General features: G+C 41.2%; 2 protein-coding genes across 3 annotated transcripts; both read right to left on the reverse strand.

The window, feature by feature from the left end:
- Positions 1-1,809: 1,809 nt before the first annotated feature.
- Positions 1,810-12,186, reverse strand: BMI1 (BMI1 proto-oncogene, polycomb ring finger). Of its 2 annotated transcripts, none has more exons than XM_021666224.2 (10): positions 11,565-12,186; positions 6,700-6,830; positions 6,307-6,403; positions 5,633-5,688; positions 5,488-5,538; positions 5,215-5,323; positions 5,094-5,139; positions 4,571-4,669; positions 4,140-4,220; positions 1,810-4,058 (listed from the first exon to the last, which is right to left on the reverse strand). In XM_021666224.2, exons 2-10 carry the CDS (start codon positions 6,809-6,811, stop codon positions 3,729-3,731), a joined length of 981 nt encoding a protein of 326 aa, XP_021521899.1. In that variant the 5' UTR covers positions 6,812-6,830; positions 11,565-12,186; the 3' UTR covers positions 1,810-3,728. The 2 variants fall into 2 exon arrangements, with proteins under 2 accessions (XP_021521899.1, XP_064224431.1); XM_064368361.1 differs by lacking the exon at positions 11,565-12,186 and adding an exon at positions 7,177-7,424.
- Positions 12,187-12,922: 736 nt separating this feature from the next.
- Positions 12,923-16,864, reverse strand: COMMD3 (COMM domain containing 3). Its single transcript, XM_012450120.3, has 8 exons — positions 16,694-16,864; positions 15,244-15,355; positions 15,078-15,141; positions 14,940-14,974; positions 14,529-14,589; positions 14,381-14,437; positions 14,213-14,272; positions 12,923-13,289 (listed from the first exon to the last, which is right to left on the reverse strand). Exons 1-8 carry the CDS (start codon positions 16,830-16,832, stop codon positions 13,230-13,232), a joined length of 588 nt encoding a protein of 195 aa, XP_012305543.1. The 5' UTR covers positions 16,833-16,864; the 3' UTR covers positions 12,923-13,229.
- Positions 16,865-17,197: the final 333 nt, after the last annotated feature.

Consider the following 17,197-nt stretch of genomic DNA (forward strand, 5'->3'; position numbering starts at 1 on the left):
CAAGATCTTCGCGGTGGGTATTTCCAAATCTGATTCGCTGCAAGGCTGGAATATGTGGATATCCCCTTCTATTCCTTGTAAAGAACTCGTATTGGCGGTCTGAATTCTGTGGTCTTAATTTAATTCAAGGACTTTTTTTTTGAGGAGTCAGAATTTTTTTTAGAGCGACCTTAGAAATTATCACTTGTTTTAGTGTTCATTTTATACATGAAAAAACATCCTCAAGTGAAATGATGTACCTCAAGAGCTTTATGTTGGAGCTGAGTTCAGCGATCTTTGCACCACATTAGGTGTCTTAAAGGCATAGACGGTTTTTGAAAAGGATTTTAATTAGTATACTGTTAGACGCAGCACAGATATAAAATGTCTTATTTTTCATATAGTTTGATCAAGACCTTTTTGTTTTGGAGAAGATGCAAAGAAGACTGTGTGGAGAAAACAGCCATAGTATTTTTTAAATCTTATGGAGCGTTCATTCCATTCAAGTATTAAACTAAATCAGAATTTCCAACTATCATTCGTGGTGCATTAGGAAGAAAAATATATGAAACATTTATCAAACTTTTAAAATACAAAGAGAAATGGAAAAATTAACAAGTGCTTCATCCACGATTTAGAGACTAGATTCCATGTGCAGACTGTTTCTAAAAGTAAATCCTGTCCCCTCAAAAGATACTATAAAATAAACTATTTTAAAATATCAAACATCCTCCTTTCGTGTTGATCAAGGCAAGGAGCATTTCACGTGGGTATTTAAGTTCCCATTGTTTTCATAACAAACCGTTAATAGGCCCATACAATGAGTGTAACAAGACTTCACAATGAACTGCGCCTTTAAATATTCGGAAAAGAGAGAGGAAAAGATGAAGGAAAGTTCCTACCAGCTTACTCTGACTGTTGCATTTTACCCCAGAGGTCCAAATATTACCACGTATATGGGTATGGAAATGAAGCAATATGGTTGGCAGGTTAAGACAACTGAAGGGTTTGTTTTTTTTTTTTCAATGCAGTGCAATTAACGGCCGGCAATTTTAAAAGCAAAAACTACTTGTAAAGTGGTATGCATGTGTAAAGCAAGATAGATCACTATTTACACAACAGCAAACAGCCTCATTTTTCTTTTTGCATCTAAGTTAAAAATCTGTAAAATCAATTTAGGCATTTTCTGTCACATATTCTGTTAGCACTAACTTTGTGTTCTAGAATATTTTCAGAAGCAAAAATCAAACTTAAAGCTGACTTTTCCTTTACCCTGCTTTGACTACTAAAACAAAGTTAGGAGCTTTTGATATGGGTTTTCATAAGGTTGAAATTTTCTAACATGGTAATTTAGCAAACGTTTTTAATCTTAATTGTCAAACTGTAATAACTACTTATTTAAGAATACAAAACATTATAATCTATTAGAAAAATTTTGGCTGAAATATACTTTTAAGCTTATGCAACTTTCTAATTGAGGAGAAAAAAATCATTTTTGAATAAAAACATTTTCACATATGGTTAAATAGTGCTAAGTAAAGCCATAATTGCAGTATCTGATAATTTAATAAGCAATTTCAAAAATAAATCCATAATAAAGAGGTTGAGATGTAAAGTTTGAATTCCATGTTGATCTTATAACTTGGTTTTATGTAAGTCAAATGACAGTCCACTAGCATTTAAAGATTTTATCCTTTTAAAAATATTTTTTCATTCTTTATACAAATGATCATCCAAAGTAAAAATATCACTTGACACTTCCAATAAACTTTTGTCTTAAATAACATCATGAAAAACTTAAGCCTAGAAAATGAGTTAAATTCACCCAAATTGGCAAACATTGGTAACTTTTACTTCAAAGATTGTTAGTAAACAGATACATCTTTCAATGGGCTTTCAAGCAATTTTACAACAAAGCACAGACTTTTTAGCGACATCACTATAAGACAGCAATGTATTCTCTTTAATTTTTACCTGTTGTAATCCACTGTAGAGTTTCCACAACTTCTGCACATTGTGCTTTTCCTATCAATTTTTTATTAAAGATCTTAGCTATTTTCTAAATGAATATCCTTTTTATTGGATTTTTTCCAATTACAAATGAAATTTCATTTTACATCTATAATTAGAAACAACACTTACAATGGGACTGTACAAATTTAGGTCAAAATAAAAATATATGTATTTTGTGACTTCATAAAACATCTTTTACTGTAAAGAAAGCAGAAGTAACAGCAATATATGTAAAAGTAATGATTTAATGACTATAAGCAAGACAAAGCAATAGAATTGTGCTTCTTTTGCAGACTGGGGACAATGAAATGTTTAGCTACAATTTTCCCATACAAACATGAAACAATATTCATATAGAATAAACACCCTTACAAATAACTGACGGGTGATGAACACACACCAAGTTCGACCAAAGCAAAAAAACTAAAAATTGTTGGGGTTATTCATATTTTAAATTCAACATGCTTGCTCTATGTAAAAATACCTGTAGAAGCCCATAATAAATAGCTTCTATTTCCAGACAAAGCAGAGAAGGCATATTCCATTGATAATTGTAAAAGCAACTCTTAAATTTGAAATTACTGCTATACCCCATATTAAAATAATTTTAGATAAAATGCCTTCTTCCAGCAATTTGCTGCTTTATTTCAAAATTTTAGAATTACAGTCATCAATATGCCATTTAAAAATACGTTAATTCCATCACAACCAATGAAAAATTAACTATTTCCATAGTTCTCAATTGAAAGCTTTTCTTTACTGCAACAATTTTTTAAGTAAACATGTATTACTGGAGAAAAGTCAGTATTATAAAGATGAGCCAATTGCTTCTAATGTAGTTTAGAATTTAGAATTAGATATCCACATTAAAAATATTCTATGCTGGTAAGCAAGGCTCAACATAGATTATGGGTATCTGCAAAGGTCGAACCAGCTGGGAGAATTTTAACAATCATTTCTGAATGCATGAAACACAATATTTCTTTATAGCATTTATAAATATATCATACAATACTGTTTCCTGTTATGTCATATACCAATATGGCATTGTACAACAAGCATAATGCCATCTGATTCTTACAAAAGCGAATCATTTAAACAAGTCAGTAAAATAAACGGTAGTACCCGCTTTTAGGCATACAGATTGTAAAACTGAAGTTTACTTTTCTTTGATCGGTTTTGCGTAGCAACAGAGAAGTAAAAATCAAACAGGAATCAAAATGGCTAAATATGCAAGAAATCGTTATTCACAGTGACATGGCTACATAGAATGCATTATTCTATGCATATTCTTTCCGTTGGTTGAATTTCAAGATAAAAAGCACTTGTTTTCTACAGGTTCACAAAACAGCATAATAACAAGAACAATCAAAGAGAATGTAATGTAGGCGTTAGTTGAGATTAACAAACTATGGCCCAGTGCTTATGTCCACTGAAGAGTATTTCCAAATCCAAACAATGGTTACAGAAGCCATTTTCCACCTTTCCTAACACAGAGAAAAAAGTCTTGCCTGCTTTCCAAGAAACCAATTCTTTATAACAACAATCTTTCTTTTCAATTAACGTCCATAGGAGTATCACATGTAGTCCATCTTTTATAGCCAAATTTAATGTCACTACAAAAGAAAGCAAATTGGACGATAGTCACATGTATTAGCATCTATAAAGCTGTAATGGCATGAAGATATCTATATAAATCAGGGGTTTAAAATTTTTTTCCTTAACAGTCTCAGGTATCAACCAGAAGAAGTTGCTGATGACCCATTTACTGATGATTTTCGAGGTCTACTGGCAAAAGAAGATTGGTGGTTACCGCTGGGGCTGTTGCTGGTTCCATTCATAGTACTGGAAATGTGAGGAAACTGTGGATGAGGAGACTGCACTGGAGTACTGGGGCTAGGCAAACAAGAAGAGGTGGAGGGAATACCTCCTGCTGGGCTGTTGGCCTTGTCACTCCCAGAGTCACTTTCCAGTTCTCCAGCATTTGTCAGTCCATCTCTCTGGTGACTGATCTTCATTCTTTTACAAGTAGGTCGAACTCTGTATTTCAAAGGAAGTGGACCATTCTACAAAGTCAAAAGGAAACAAATTACTATTAATTCTTCAAATATAGTTTACCATCATAATCTAACAGATAAGCTACTTACCCTTCTCCAGGTATAAATGTAGGCAATATCCATTAGTGTATAATAATCCTTTAAAGGTTCCTCTTCATACATGACATCGATCTAGTGAAAAATATTTTTATTAAGTAACAAAAGAACAAAGGTAAATCTACATTTTTTCATTTACATATAATCCAAAAGTGCTTTAAAAAGCATATTCTCCAAACATTTTAACAAAGAAAGACTCCTTTTGAAACTTTAAATGAGGAAAAAAAATATTTCTAGCGATCGTTAAGGGATTTGTTTTTATAGCATAAAAGAGAATGTGTATCAAATGTTTTAAGAGAAATTTCAACTTTAGCACTAACTTTAATTTTTTTTTTCTATTGCTTTTTTGGGTTCAAAATCCAAAGTGAAAACTGTAATTAAAATTGTAAAATCTATGTAAAATGCAAGAATATAAAAGTAGATACCTGGAAAGTATTAGGTATGTCCATTTTACTTCTGAGAAACTTTCTTAAGTGCATCACAGTCATTGCTGCTGGGCATCGTAAATATCTTTTATCATTCACCTAAAAGTACATTTAGAGAAGTAATTTTTTTCAGCTACTTTCAGATATGAAGAAAGTTTCAAGTTGATTACCTGAATATCATAAAAGATACCAGTATCAAACAAAACTGGAGGTGACTAACCTCTCAACTATACTTTGGGTTTACTATCATTATAAATACTAAATGAACAGATTCCTAATATAATAAGCAAACTTCAAGCATACCAAAGTATTAAATGTAAACTACTTAAAATATTTTGTAAGACAAACAATCATATATAAAATAAATTCTAATTATTAAATATCACGTGTAGACCTTTGTTAAACATTAAACATGACCATTTTCTTGTCTCTAACAGCTGAATTTTCTAAAGGGCAACACAATCCCTGATAAAATCTGGAATCCAAACATGTCTTCTGTATGTTTTTGTAACATGAAACATACCTCCTCCTTAGATTTCTCTTTGTCTTTGTTTACTTTCCGATCCAATCTAAAAAACAGAAAATTAATTAGTGAAATAATCTAATAAAACATTAGCATAAAATAAATTGCCTAAAGATTTTACCTGTTCTGGTCAAAGAATTCAATGGATAAGCTTATTATCTCATCATCAGTTATAATTCTCTTATCTTCATCTGCAACCTCGCCTCTATCTTCATTAGAGCCATTGGCAGCTATAAAGATATTGTGAAATGTAATTTTTAAAAATTAAAGGCCTAATATATTTTATATATAGGAGAATGGAAGTGGTACTTTAAAGTCAATTTTAATACACTGTAATTCCTAGATAAGCTCTTCCCCGCAAATAAAAATGTCTTCCCTCCCCTAAAAAGTTTACCATCAGCAGAAGGATGAGCTGCATAAAAATCCCTTCTTCTCTTCATTTCATCTGAATGGGGAAAAAAAAGATGTAAACATTTTTGGCCTAACACAAAAAACTATGAATGACCTCTTTAAATTCATTTTCTAAGCAAGTTACTTACTTTTGAAAAGCCCTGGAACTAATTTGTATACGATATCTTGAAGAGTTTTATCTGACCTGAAAAAGAATTAAAATTAAAAATTATGAATTAGTATGGCAAGAACTAAAAATGTTCTGTTTCTATAGTCTTTGTTTTTTGTGCTATAGTATTTTACTTGATTGTGATGCTGTCTATATTGATAACATAAAAATTAACTATGAGAATAAAATTTTCTGTATATAGCACTTTGTAAATCAGTAGAAAAATATTTTATATTCACTAATAAATTCTTCACATTTGCTCAGTCAAAAGAAGTGTGCCTTTCAAGTTACTAAATTAGCTAATATGAATAGAGAATAAAGAGGAAAGAATGGAAGCCCTTTAAAATATGTATTCTTGCCTGTTATGAAGTCCATAAAGAATGCAAAAACGGTGAACTAACTCAATCTTTAAAAGACAGAAAAAAAATATGAAAATCACTTGAATACTACTAAACTTTATCTAAACTTGGTCACCATTAATATGGCAAGAAATTAAACAGCTACCCTCTACAAAGCATACATATTAGGTACGTATTCAAGAGAAAATTTAAGAAATAAAGAGTAAATTATACAACTTTAGTATATTATACAACCTTCAGTAAATTATACAACTCCAATAACAATTACAAACAAGGAATTTAGACAGTTTCCTACCTTATATTCAGTAGTGGTCTGGTTTTGTGAACTTGGACATCACAAATAGGACAATACTTGCTGGTCTCCAGGTAACGAACAATACACGTTTTACAGACTGGAAGTAGAACACGTAAAGTTTTTTTATGTTTAGAAATTAGTGGATAAAGCATTGGTGTCAGAAACCAAGAACTAGTAGAAATAAGATGGTACATGCCGAAAAGTATTTCCAACTAAACTAATTCATATCCTGAGAACACATACATTGTATGCTTTTATAACATATATGTTAACAAAAAGTCAAATGCAAGAGAAGAAAATGACTTCACCACTTTGTACCAACATTCCTTAATAGTTTTCAAATTTCAGGCGAAATACACATTATACAAAAAAGAGCTAAAGCTCAGTACTTACAGGAATGTAGACATTCTATTATGGTTGTGGCATCAATGAAGTACCCTCCACAAAGCACACACATCAGGTGGGGATTTAGCTCAGTGATCTTGATTCTGGTTGTTCGATGCATTTCTGCTTGATAAAAGATCCTGCAAGACGCAGAAATAATGGCTATAATTCACAGAACAAGAATGGAGATCTAGTAATCACACATTCTGAAGTCATAAAACTCAATTTAACACTGTACAGCTGGGCTGTCCCAATGTTTCTACGGAAGGAATTTACTCATCAGATCGGAATCAGTTCTACCTAAATGATGAAAAAAGATTCAGCTAATGTTACTTCTGGTCTCTAAGATCATTCCTATAGGGAGAAGAAAAGATCTGAGGTGGGGGCTGGGAGCTGAGCGTATTCGAGTCTCTTTCTTCCATTTGTCCTCCAGCCCAGCAGCACCAAGGCTGCTGCAGACGCCACACAATCCTCGCGGATATTTACCAACCACAAGGGCTTGTTCCAGGTCTCCAAATTTATCACAAAACTTCCTCAAGAATCTGCAAGTGAAAATCCCAGGGTTCCGGTCGCTTTAGACGGTTCCAGCAAGCAGAACCTGGCACGTTTTTCGGCGACGCGCAGGGAAAACAATTCTGCCCTCCCTGCATCCCTGGCATTTCCGGAGACGGGTGCCGGGGCCGCAGGAGCACCTCGAGTCGGCCTGGGCCGGGGCCTGAGCGGGGCGGACGCCCGGGGGCCGGGATGCGAGGGGCGGATCCGGCGGCGCCCGGGGCTCCTTCTCGCTCCGGATTCGGAACTCGCCTCGGTCGGGGTTTCCATAGCAACTTACACTTACACTTGGCATCCGGCCACCGCTGCAACTCCGCGCGGAGCCCGGCCCGAGCACCGAGCCTCGGCAGGCGTGCGGGACGGCGGGCGACGGGCGGGGGAGGGGCGGCGCGCCGCGGGGGCGGGGCCGGCGCGGGGGCGGGGTGGGTGCGGCGACGCTGGTGGGGGGGCGGGGCGGACCCACGAGGCCACGGCGCTGGGGAGCGGGGACTGGGGACCCGGGTCTCGGGCGGAGGCGACCCCGGAGCCTGCGGCAGCGCCCACGAAGGGAAAATGCAAACCGCACTCTCGGCCATTTCGGACACTTCGGGGGCCTCTTTCCACGTCGACTCGGTGCGCAGGGCTGCTTTCAGATCTCAACTCTCTCGGTCTGTCCTCTCTGCAATCACTCGGTCAGAAATTTCACGAAGGGATCTTTTGAGAATGCCAACTGTGCACTTAGCCACTGTGCACTTAGCCCGAAACCGTGAGGGCTCAAACTGCAGAGATGTTTATTGAACCGAACCTCTTTAAAACTTCCTTCTCTAATGTGACGCTCTCCTGTAGATCAAATGAGCGATATAAAGTTTTGGAAAGGCTGAAAACTAAAATCTGTTTTACTAGATGAGGAGGGGGGCAAAGCCCAGTGTTTTATCTGAACAAACTATGCTGAGGGCAATGAAAACTACTTTAATAGGTATGATAATGACAATATATAAAGAACCATATGACCAGCCCATTCCCAAGGCTAAATCAACACCTCGTCAACCCAGAGCAGCGACAGGAGAGAAAAACAAATGTCATTTTCTCAGTCTAAGTTTCATAAACCCCCCCATACGATGAAATGATATTCTCAACAGAGACCTACGTTATAGGAAAGTCACAATGGGGAACTGTCAGCAACAATACACCAGCCGACAGTCAGGGAAGTCAATTACTTCGTGTAGTATTCTTATAAAATAAACTTCAACTCCCCTCCTTCATTCATTTCAGAACCTGATATAAGACTAAGCTTCCACACTTCACTGAAGTACATTCTCAAATCTTTCTTGAATGGAAATCCAGGAACTTTTGAAACTTGCAGTAAGATGTACCTGCGGTTTTAATTCCTAAGGTGTATTAGTGTAGTAAAGGGAAACACCAATCAACACATCTTAATGGCTGAAATTAAGAGCTGACTTCTAGAAAATGGTAAAAAACAAAACAAAGCCTCTTATGAAAGTGACCACAGTGACAACTGACAACCTCAACCAGAAAACTTCTTGTGTGACTCCTCAGTTATCTTTGGGCTACTTGTTTAGAAGAATACTGTCAACACGTAAACATAAATCTAAGCGGGGTCATAGAGGAGTTGTAGGGAGAGCTATGTCCCTGAAGAGTAGCAATATTTAAATCCAGCTGTACTTGGTAAATTAAAGAACAGCCTTGTTGGTGCTTAAGGAAAATTCTCCTAGTGAAATCAGAGGATCTTTCCTAGAAAGATAGCAAGGTGATACTTCTGTTTGCCTGTGAAAACAAACTGCACTAAAAAACCACTGATCGCGAAGTTCATGAAGAGGCGCCAATAAAAATAGCTCCCTTTATTTCTCCTCTACCTTGTAGAAAACCAACACAACATAAACAGAAATATTAACATGGAGAACAATCAAACCTCAATGGAGGGTTATCTACTGGTTGGCTTTGAGCATTTAAGTCACATGTACTTGACCAAAACTCTTTCAAATCCAAGTCTTAATTCACCCAATTCCTCTACCTCAGTTCAGAAGAATTTGGCCACCGTCCTGTGACCATTTATAATGCTAATAAATATCACTTTGTTACTTAAATAAAAATCAGTTATTTAAGCCATTTGAAAGTAGTGGCAACCTAATGAAGACTTCCAAAGTGTTTGACGTGCTTGTTAAGATTTGAGAAACAATCTCTTCCACACTAGAAGTGAAAACCTTCCAGGTTCCAACCCGGCAACTGCCAGTTAAGCAAGCAAAAATGCACCAAACATATAATGGTAAAAATACTCAACAGTTAGAAATTGCCATTGTAACACACTCAACTGGGGCTGTCAGTTTTTAGGTGAAGGCCTAACACCAGGAATGTAAAAGTGAAGGAAAACAGAAGCAAGTTCTTACGTTAACCATCAGCTTGCCTACTGCAATCTAAGAAATGCAAATAAACTCCATAACCCCAGTTGTGGCTCACAGCCCAATACAAGTATGGGTAAAGTTGGGGTTAATTTGACTCCTGGGGAGAAATTTGCCTATTTGCACACTTAACATACATCCAAGAACTTAGTGATAGAGTAATTAATGGATTTATCATATGCAATTAAATGCTTAATTTTCTTACAAAAGCTTTATGTGTACACATGCATACACAGTGACTTGTATGTAGCTTTAAAGATACCTTTACTAGGCATATGATTTACACAAGTTATTTCAAACACTTCTGACTACACTTGGGGGAGATGTATAGAATGAACTCAAGTCTAAAAAAAACTATAATTTTGCTTATAAAATCAACCCCAGGGATTTCTGATCTGTCTACCTAAAACTCAAAATGTTTAATATAGAGTCTCACAACTTGTATATACTGTCAATAATTTGCATCCTTAAGTATCAAGTCTTTAGTGTAGCTTATAAGGTGTTTCCAGAACTTGGGAATTAAGGTTCCCATAAAACATAGGTTGAACTACTCATAAGGTTGTACACATCACCAACCTTCACTTGCATTTAGATAAATAAGCTCGGAATTTTGCCCACTTTAAGGGAAGGGGTTACTACTTGGTTCTCTTTCACATATTGAACCGTGACCACTAAGCCCACTAAATCCTTTTATTGCAATTGAGAATGATCAAAGTCTCTCTACTTGTTTACTTCCAATTATTAACTGTAAATCTCTGGGAAAAAGATCATGCTATATCGCTGTCAAGCCCAAGTGACTGCGTAAACATGCAATCAACTTTTTAGTGCTCCCTTCTAAAGTAGCCCTTTGCCAAACAACCTATGCTGACATTTAGCAAAACCTATAAAATGTAGTAGACTGGAGTCATGATGCTGAGTGCATCCTTAGTAGATCTTGAGAGAAAAGTTGCAGTCTCCAAAAGGGGAAAAAAGAAAAAGGAGAAAAAGAAGTAGAGAGAAAGGAAGCCTCCAGCAAGGCTAACGTCCAGTCACCATCTTCACTCCACAAAAAGCTCCAAATTTGAAATACCCACTTCCCAGGGATCACCTCCCAAGTGATGTTTGGAGCACTTATCCAAAACTCCCAACACACACCACCTTGAAAACTTTAGCATTTTAAACACAAATGCAGGAGACCTTGGGAACAACTGGAAACCGCCATCTTACCAGCCATCCAATCTCACACAAGTGTCCCCCCAACTTAAGTTAATAACATTTTTGTCGGGGATCTCTCTAGCCTAACATCCACCTTGGAGGGATGGCCGCCCCCCACGCAACCCGTCCCTATAAAATGGGGGCGTTCTCTGGCTGCTGGAGCCCCTCCAGAGCCCTTTCTTCGGAAGACGAGGGAAGCCACTTGACCCAAGCAGCTCCCGATTTCAGGAACCCGTACCCGTTCCATCCAAATCTACCTCTCAACAAAGGGCGCTGCGACCCGGACAGCCGCTGAGGCTGGAAATACTAGTGCTCCTCTCGGGGGCCATGTGCGTCGCGAGGGTACGGAGGGGCGCCCGGGGGAGCGGGGAACTAAAACGTGGGGCCGCGCGCGGCGCGCCGGGGCTGAGCGGGCGGCGGCGGCTGGAGCGGCGCCGAGCCCTGCTGGCGGCGGCGGCGCGGCGCGGGCTGCGGGTCGGTCCCGGCGCCGCGGGAGTCGGCGGGCGGCGGCGGGCGCGCGCTCGCGGGCGCGGGGCGGGCGACGCGCGGGACCGGCGGGCGCGGGGCGGGAAGCGCGGGGCGCGGGGCCGGGCGCCCACGCTGTCAGCGCCCTCCAGGCAGCGCGGCCGGGGCGCGGGGGGGGGCTCTTCTTCCACCCGCGGCCACCCCGAGCCCCGCGCGGCCCCCGCCAGCCCCCAGCCCCGTCCCGGGGGCGCCTCGCCTCCTACGTACCCGGAAAGAGCAGCCGGCGCGAGGCGATCGAAGCGGGCGGAAAAGACAATGAAAGTTAAAAGTCGTTCAGCAGAAAATGAATGCGAGCCAAGCGGCCATCTTGAAGCGAGCTGCAGACGCTGCTGTCAATGGGCAACCAGCGCGGCCCCGAGCAGCCGCGGCCGCCGCGCTCGCCTCATGCCGCCTCCGGCCGGCCTCCTCCTGCTCCGGCGCCTCGGCCTCCTCCGGCGCCTCGGCCTCCTCCTCCGCCTCCGCCTTCGCCTTGGCCTCCAACGCCTCCTCCTCCGGGGCCTCCTCCTCCTCCTCCTCCTCCTCCTCCTCGGCCGCCGCCGCCTCCTCCCGCTCCGCACTCGGGGGAGGGAGCGCGCGGAGGGGGCGCGATCGGTTTTATTCTGCGGGGCTGGGAGGTGCTGCTAAGCCGGAGCGGGGCTCCCGCGCCCACATCCTCATTGTCTCGCCCCGATCTCTGCCTCTCATACTACGATTATTTCATAGTTGCTGTGGGGGAGGCGGGCGGGCGGGGGGCGCCGTGTGTGTGCGTGCGAGCGGGGGGAGGGGAGGAGGGCGAGGAGGGGGAGGGGAGGGTGGAAAAAAATGCACTGCTGAAGGCAGAGTGGAAACTGACACCGGCTCCAAAATGGCTCGGAGTCCGCCCGCCCCCTCCGCCCGCCGCCCCCCCCCCCGCCAGCGGGTCACGTGCTCCCCTCATTCCTTAAGGGCGGCCTGGGAATTAGTGTCGGTGTAGTCAGGCCCGTGGCCGCCCCCTCCTCTCCGCGCTGCGCGCCAGGCCCCCTCCCTCGCCCCGCGCCGCGGCGGCGGAGACATTTCTCCACAGCGCCACACGCGCCGCCGCCGCTCCGGCCCCGCACGCTGCGCAGCCCACCCCGCCCCCGTTCTTTCTTTCTCTGGGCAGCCCGCCTCTTCCCGCGGCGCACACATCCCCCGGCCGCCGCCCCCAGCCGGCCCCGCGGGCTGCGGCCCAGGCTCCGGCGCGGCGGCGGGGAACCTGTGCCCGAGTTGGGCTCGCGGAAACAACAGCGCCCGCCCGCCCCTTCCCCGCCAGCCGGCGGCCGAGGCGGGGCGCGCGCGGGCGGCGGCTGGCTCCGGGAAGGGGCTCCGCGCCGGGCCGGGACCGGGCTGCGGGCGAGACCTCGGGCGCAGGTAACGGGCCGGGCCGCCGCCCACGCCCGCCCGCCCCCGGAGTCCTGAAGCGGGGGTCTGCGATCGCATCCTTTCCTCTGTGTTTAACTTTAATCCTGAGAAAAGGCTATCGTTAAAAGTTAACACTACTCGTATCTAGCTCTTCACACAAAGTAATAATTAACACACGAACTCAGATGCAAACAAAATATCATCACTGTTTGTGGAAAACACCTTATTTATTCAGGGTGTAATAGTGTCTACTTCCTTTCAGAAGACTTGAAAAAGATCAAAATAGGATAAATGGGCAGTTAGTACTAAACATGATTCAAATACTTGGGCAGTATTTTTCCTAACCTTTTCACACGTTTTTAAAAAGTGTCAAAATTGATGAATGGCATAAATTCAAAAGGAAAATTCTTTTCTACTGAAAAGGACATCCAGCTCGCACAAACAGTGGTTCAGCAGTAGGCAAGGCGTTTCTGGTTTTCCTCTGAACTCGGGCGGATCGTTAACTTCCCCAAGTTACAACTGAGTTGCTCTTTCCAGGCTTTTCGAAGCATCTTTAAGTTTCCCCACCAAGTCCTAGAAGACGTGTATAGAATACCACGTTTTTAGGATAAAAAATAAAATTATCCAAGAAAGTTGCAAGAAAAAAAAAAAGGACACCCCTTCCAAACAAGTTTAAAATTCAACAAGATTTTAACCTCTGACAAACAACTATCGGTTAAAAGAAGCGTTTCCTCGGAAATATCTCATGTTCAAATCGGTTATTTGCCCTCACATTCAAACATAATTTCTAACCGAATCCTTAACAGCCCAGGTACATCTAAATTTTCTCAAGTTATCTAACAAAGGTTATGCTGTTTACACATTTTCTGCAAGTTTAAAGTTTGATTCATAGTTACATTAAAACGACTCTGCAGAAGATGCCTTTGAAAAATTCAATTTCACTTAAATTTCAGGAATGATCGTCATTTTTTAAGTGCTAAGAAATAAATTCGTTGTCATATCCATTAATCAATGTAGTTTTGAATTTCCCAGTCTTAAATAGGCAATATAAAAGGTTTTAGAATGTTATATATACTTCCTCCTTTATAAAGTCATTAAAAACCAGTTTCAAAATCCAGTTTTGACAGTTCAATTCAATTTCTGAAAGCAAAGACATTTTCAAAACCATACTCTTAATTTTGCTTTATCTTATTTGATCAAACTCATCAGGAAGACAAGAAATTTACACTAAATACTACACTTCAGAAGTTTATTTTAATCGGCAAGAACAGCAAATAGGGACCAATTCTCTATTAATAACATCTTAATTTCAACAGTGAAACCTATGTGAAAAATACTACTTTTGCTGCCCCTTTCCCATTAACTCCTTAACCAACCTTCATTATCTGCTGGCAAATGATTAGATTACTTTTCTTTTGAACTTTCCAAGAGCATAACTCTGAAGCCAACATATATATCTATAAATTTAGGCATATTTATAGATCCTAATACTGTACCTGTAATTGTTCCATGCTGCAACTAAAACTAATCTCTGGATAGGATTGGGAATCAGTGTTCTAGGGCAGGAAAAAGAACACACAACAAATAACGCTGTTTATTTAAATCAATGACATTTTAAATTTTATTACACATTTCATTTTTGGGTAAGACTTATCTATAAATACCTGTACATTTAAGGTCACCAAATATGTAGGTCTGTACATCTTATGAAGTTGATTGGTCTAAAAGAACACAACATATATGTAACAGCCTTCAAATCTATTTTTCAAGAAGTTCCCTAAATCCCCCCTAGAGAAGTTTGTTAAACTTTACCTTTATCTGATATTCCAAGCGCCAAGAAACATCCGTAATATGAGGGAGGGATCTGCCTATACTGAAAAATGCAATGATAACTACATATCAATGATAACTACAAATAATCTTTTCAGTTATTTATATTTACTAAGAATGGTGTCTACCTTCCACCCCAACTCCATTTTAATCCATTCTGAATTTAAACCATTGTTAAACTTTATTTTTAAATTCTAAATGGTAAAAGAGCATTTGAAAATCATCTCAGTAAACTTTATCTTTAAAAACATTAGCTTAACTTCAATTGTTTGACATGCCCTTTGGCTCCTTTTCTTTGGGTCAAGATCCCAAAGATCTTGTTTCACACCAGCGCTCTCCATTCATACCTGCAAGTGAAAAGTGCCTCAGCTTGACACCTTATACAGTACCTACCTTCCCAGTAGGGTTTCTAGGGAATTCTTATTATTCTGGAGAGGAAAAAGAAAAAGAAAGAAAGAAAGAAAACAGATCTTTACAAACAGAGTAAAAGAAAAATAGTAACTGTTAATTAAAAATTTTAAAGTAAGTAACCTGATATTCCGTGCAAAACAGTTCTATTCGCTCTCTGTCAAATTTACAGTCTTCTAGGTAAGTGCTAGAAGAAAAAAGCAAAAGTTCTGTCTCCATTTTTAAAACTGAAATTGAAATCACAAAGGTAATATTTGAAAATAAATGGATATTTAAATAAATCCTGTACCTTAGAGTTGACTTGTCAGCTCGGTGCTTTCCTGCCTCTAGTATGTAAGTTGCAGCTGCTGCATGACAATATTTTAAAACCACTGGGTCGATATGTTTCAAGTCTGGATGATCTAAAATAAATTAACTTCCAGTGATGCCTGTGATAAATTCTTTATAGTCATGTTCCTAAAAGGGATATTTCAATTTGGGTTTAAAAACCCTCTTAAGATAAAAAAAAAATATTCAACTATAAAGACTGTCAATTATAAGTAAATGAGATGAGCAACAAGGTCAAATGAAAAACAATAAAGAGAACACATCAAGAACTCTATTACTGGTTTCAATTAACTTATTTTGCCTTAATATTTTTACTATTAAAAAAATAGCCCCCAAAGAAAATTTAACAATGCAATGGTCATTCTAACACTGGAGTAAATTCAAAGGAAAAACAAGATAAATATTTTACATGGTGTCAACTTCAGAATAAACTTTCATCCTAAAAGTGATTAAGGTAATTGGTTCCATAAACAATATTATATCAAAGGGGTAGAAGGTAGGGTATGAGTTCAGAACATAAAATACAAATTTCAAAATTATATTAGTACTTTCAGGGTTTGACAGTCATCCTTTTTTTTTTTTTTTTTTTTTTGACATTAACCCAGGTGGTGGTTACTATTTTCGTTTGAAGAACTTCCACTTTCATACTTTTTGTACAAGTGTTTAGTTCATGAAACTACAGAAAAAAAAAAAAACAAAAATCCGAATTGTTCGGATATTTATATTTAAGAAAATTATCTAAAAGCGATCTGTCTTAAAATATGCCTGCAATTCACACTGACACTGCACTCCGCAATCAACGGATCGCTTAAAAGACACTTGCATCCTTGTAACCAGGGTGGAACAAAGCATTGTGCATCACAGTTTAAGGTTCTAGGCGGAGTACTTGTGTAAAACATCCTGAACTAGAGTATTGGAGTGATCATAGCAACTTGAGGTATGCTCCAAGTTGGAAAATGTCAACACTATCTGACCTAGTAATTACTTCGGAAACAAACCCTTTTAAAACCTTTGCCAGCCTAACCCCTGGAAGCCTGAATTTCAGGGAGCTCCCCAGATGAAGTCCAAGTGTCAAAACAGCCGCAGCCTCAGACAAGGCTAAACACCTTAGATGTTTAGGCCACAAACAAGACTTCAATACGGGCTTTACAAGAGAACAAAGAGAATGGAGGGAAACCGGGCCAGGAACATGGAGTTGGCTCTATGCAGGTGCCAAGTGGGGCCAAAACAATGCTCAGGGTCTGCTCCGAGTCCTGGCAGAGCCACGTCCCCAACACTTCGTCCGGAGCGAAGGGCAAAGCCCAGAGACTTCCTCTTCCCGGGGCTTTCCCCTTCTCGCTCCGCCGGCTTCTCTTCTCCGAGCGCCCCTCCACCCCGGTGGATCCAGCTCCGAGCCGAGCTGAGCGGCTTACCTAACACGGCCTCGTCCGCCTGGGCGTCCAGCAGGCTCTGGAAAGCCGCCCGGAGGAGAAGCGTGAAGGCGTTCGAGTCGAAGCAGCCGGGATCCGCCAGCATCTGGAAGCCTTTCTGCACAGACTCCGAGAGCTCCATTGTGAGCGCGCCGTGACCTTCGACACACGCACCACGTGACACGCGCCGCGCGCTCAGCTGATGCGCTCGCGCGCGCACGCGGCTCGGAGCGGCGGGCGGCGGGCGGCTGGTGGCGGGGCGGGCTGCCGGGCCTCCCGGACTTTCCCGGCGGGGGCCTCCCCGCTCGCCTTCGCGCTCGCGCTCGGGCCCCGTGCCCCCAGCAGCCGCCCGTCGCCTGCTACAGCTTCCGTCCAGCCCTTCCTTGTCCAGCGCAGGCCGCCGGAGCCTCCGGGCCTCGGCGAGAAGGGCGGCCCTGGGCGTTTTGTGTACGCGCTCAGCGCTTTCTCCTCGGCTCGGCGCTCACTTCGGATAGTCACCGGTTCGGT

Source organism: Aotus nancymaae, unplaced genomic scaffold (assembly GCF_030222135.1).
Source record: "Aotus nancymaae isolate 86718 unplaced genomic scaffold, 86718_ANA_hifiasm-v0.15.2.pri h1tg000077l, whole genome shotgun sequence".
Lineage (NCBI taxonomy): Eukaryota > Metazoa > Chordata > Mammalia > Primates > Aotidae > Aotus > Aotus nancymaae.

Bases quoted from the DNA above. Each gene is read 5' to 3' on its own strand.
- BMI1 (XM_021666224.2), bottom strand. From the start codon at position 6,811: ATGCATCGAACAACCAGAATCAAGATCACTGAGCTAAATCCCCACCTG. The intron at 5,324-5,487 runs GTAAACTTTTTA...ATATCTTTATAG, and splicing joins AGCTCATCCTTCTGCTGATG to CTGCCAATGGCTCTAATGAA. The intron at 4,059-4,139 runs GTAAGTAGCTTA...TTGACTTTGTAG, and splicing joins ACATTTATACCTGGAGAAGG to AATGGTCCACTTCCTTTGAA.
- COMMD3 (XM_012450120.3), bottom strand. From the start codon at position 16,832: ATGGAGCTCTCGGAGTCTGTGCAGAAAGGCTTCCAGATGCTGGCGGAT. The intron at 15,142-15,243 runs GTACAGGATTTA...TTTTTCTTCTAG, and splicing joins GCTGACAAGTCAACTCTAAG to CACTTACCTAGAAGACTGTA. The intron at 13,290-14,212 runs GTACAGTATTAG...CACGTCTTCTAG, and splicing joins GCAGCATGGAACAATTACAG to GACTTGGTGGGGAAACTTAA.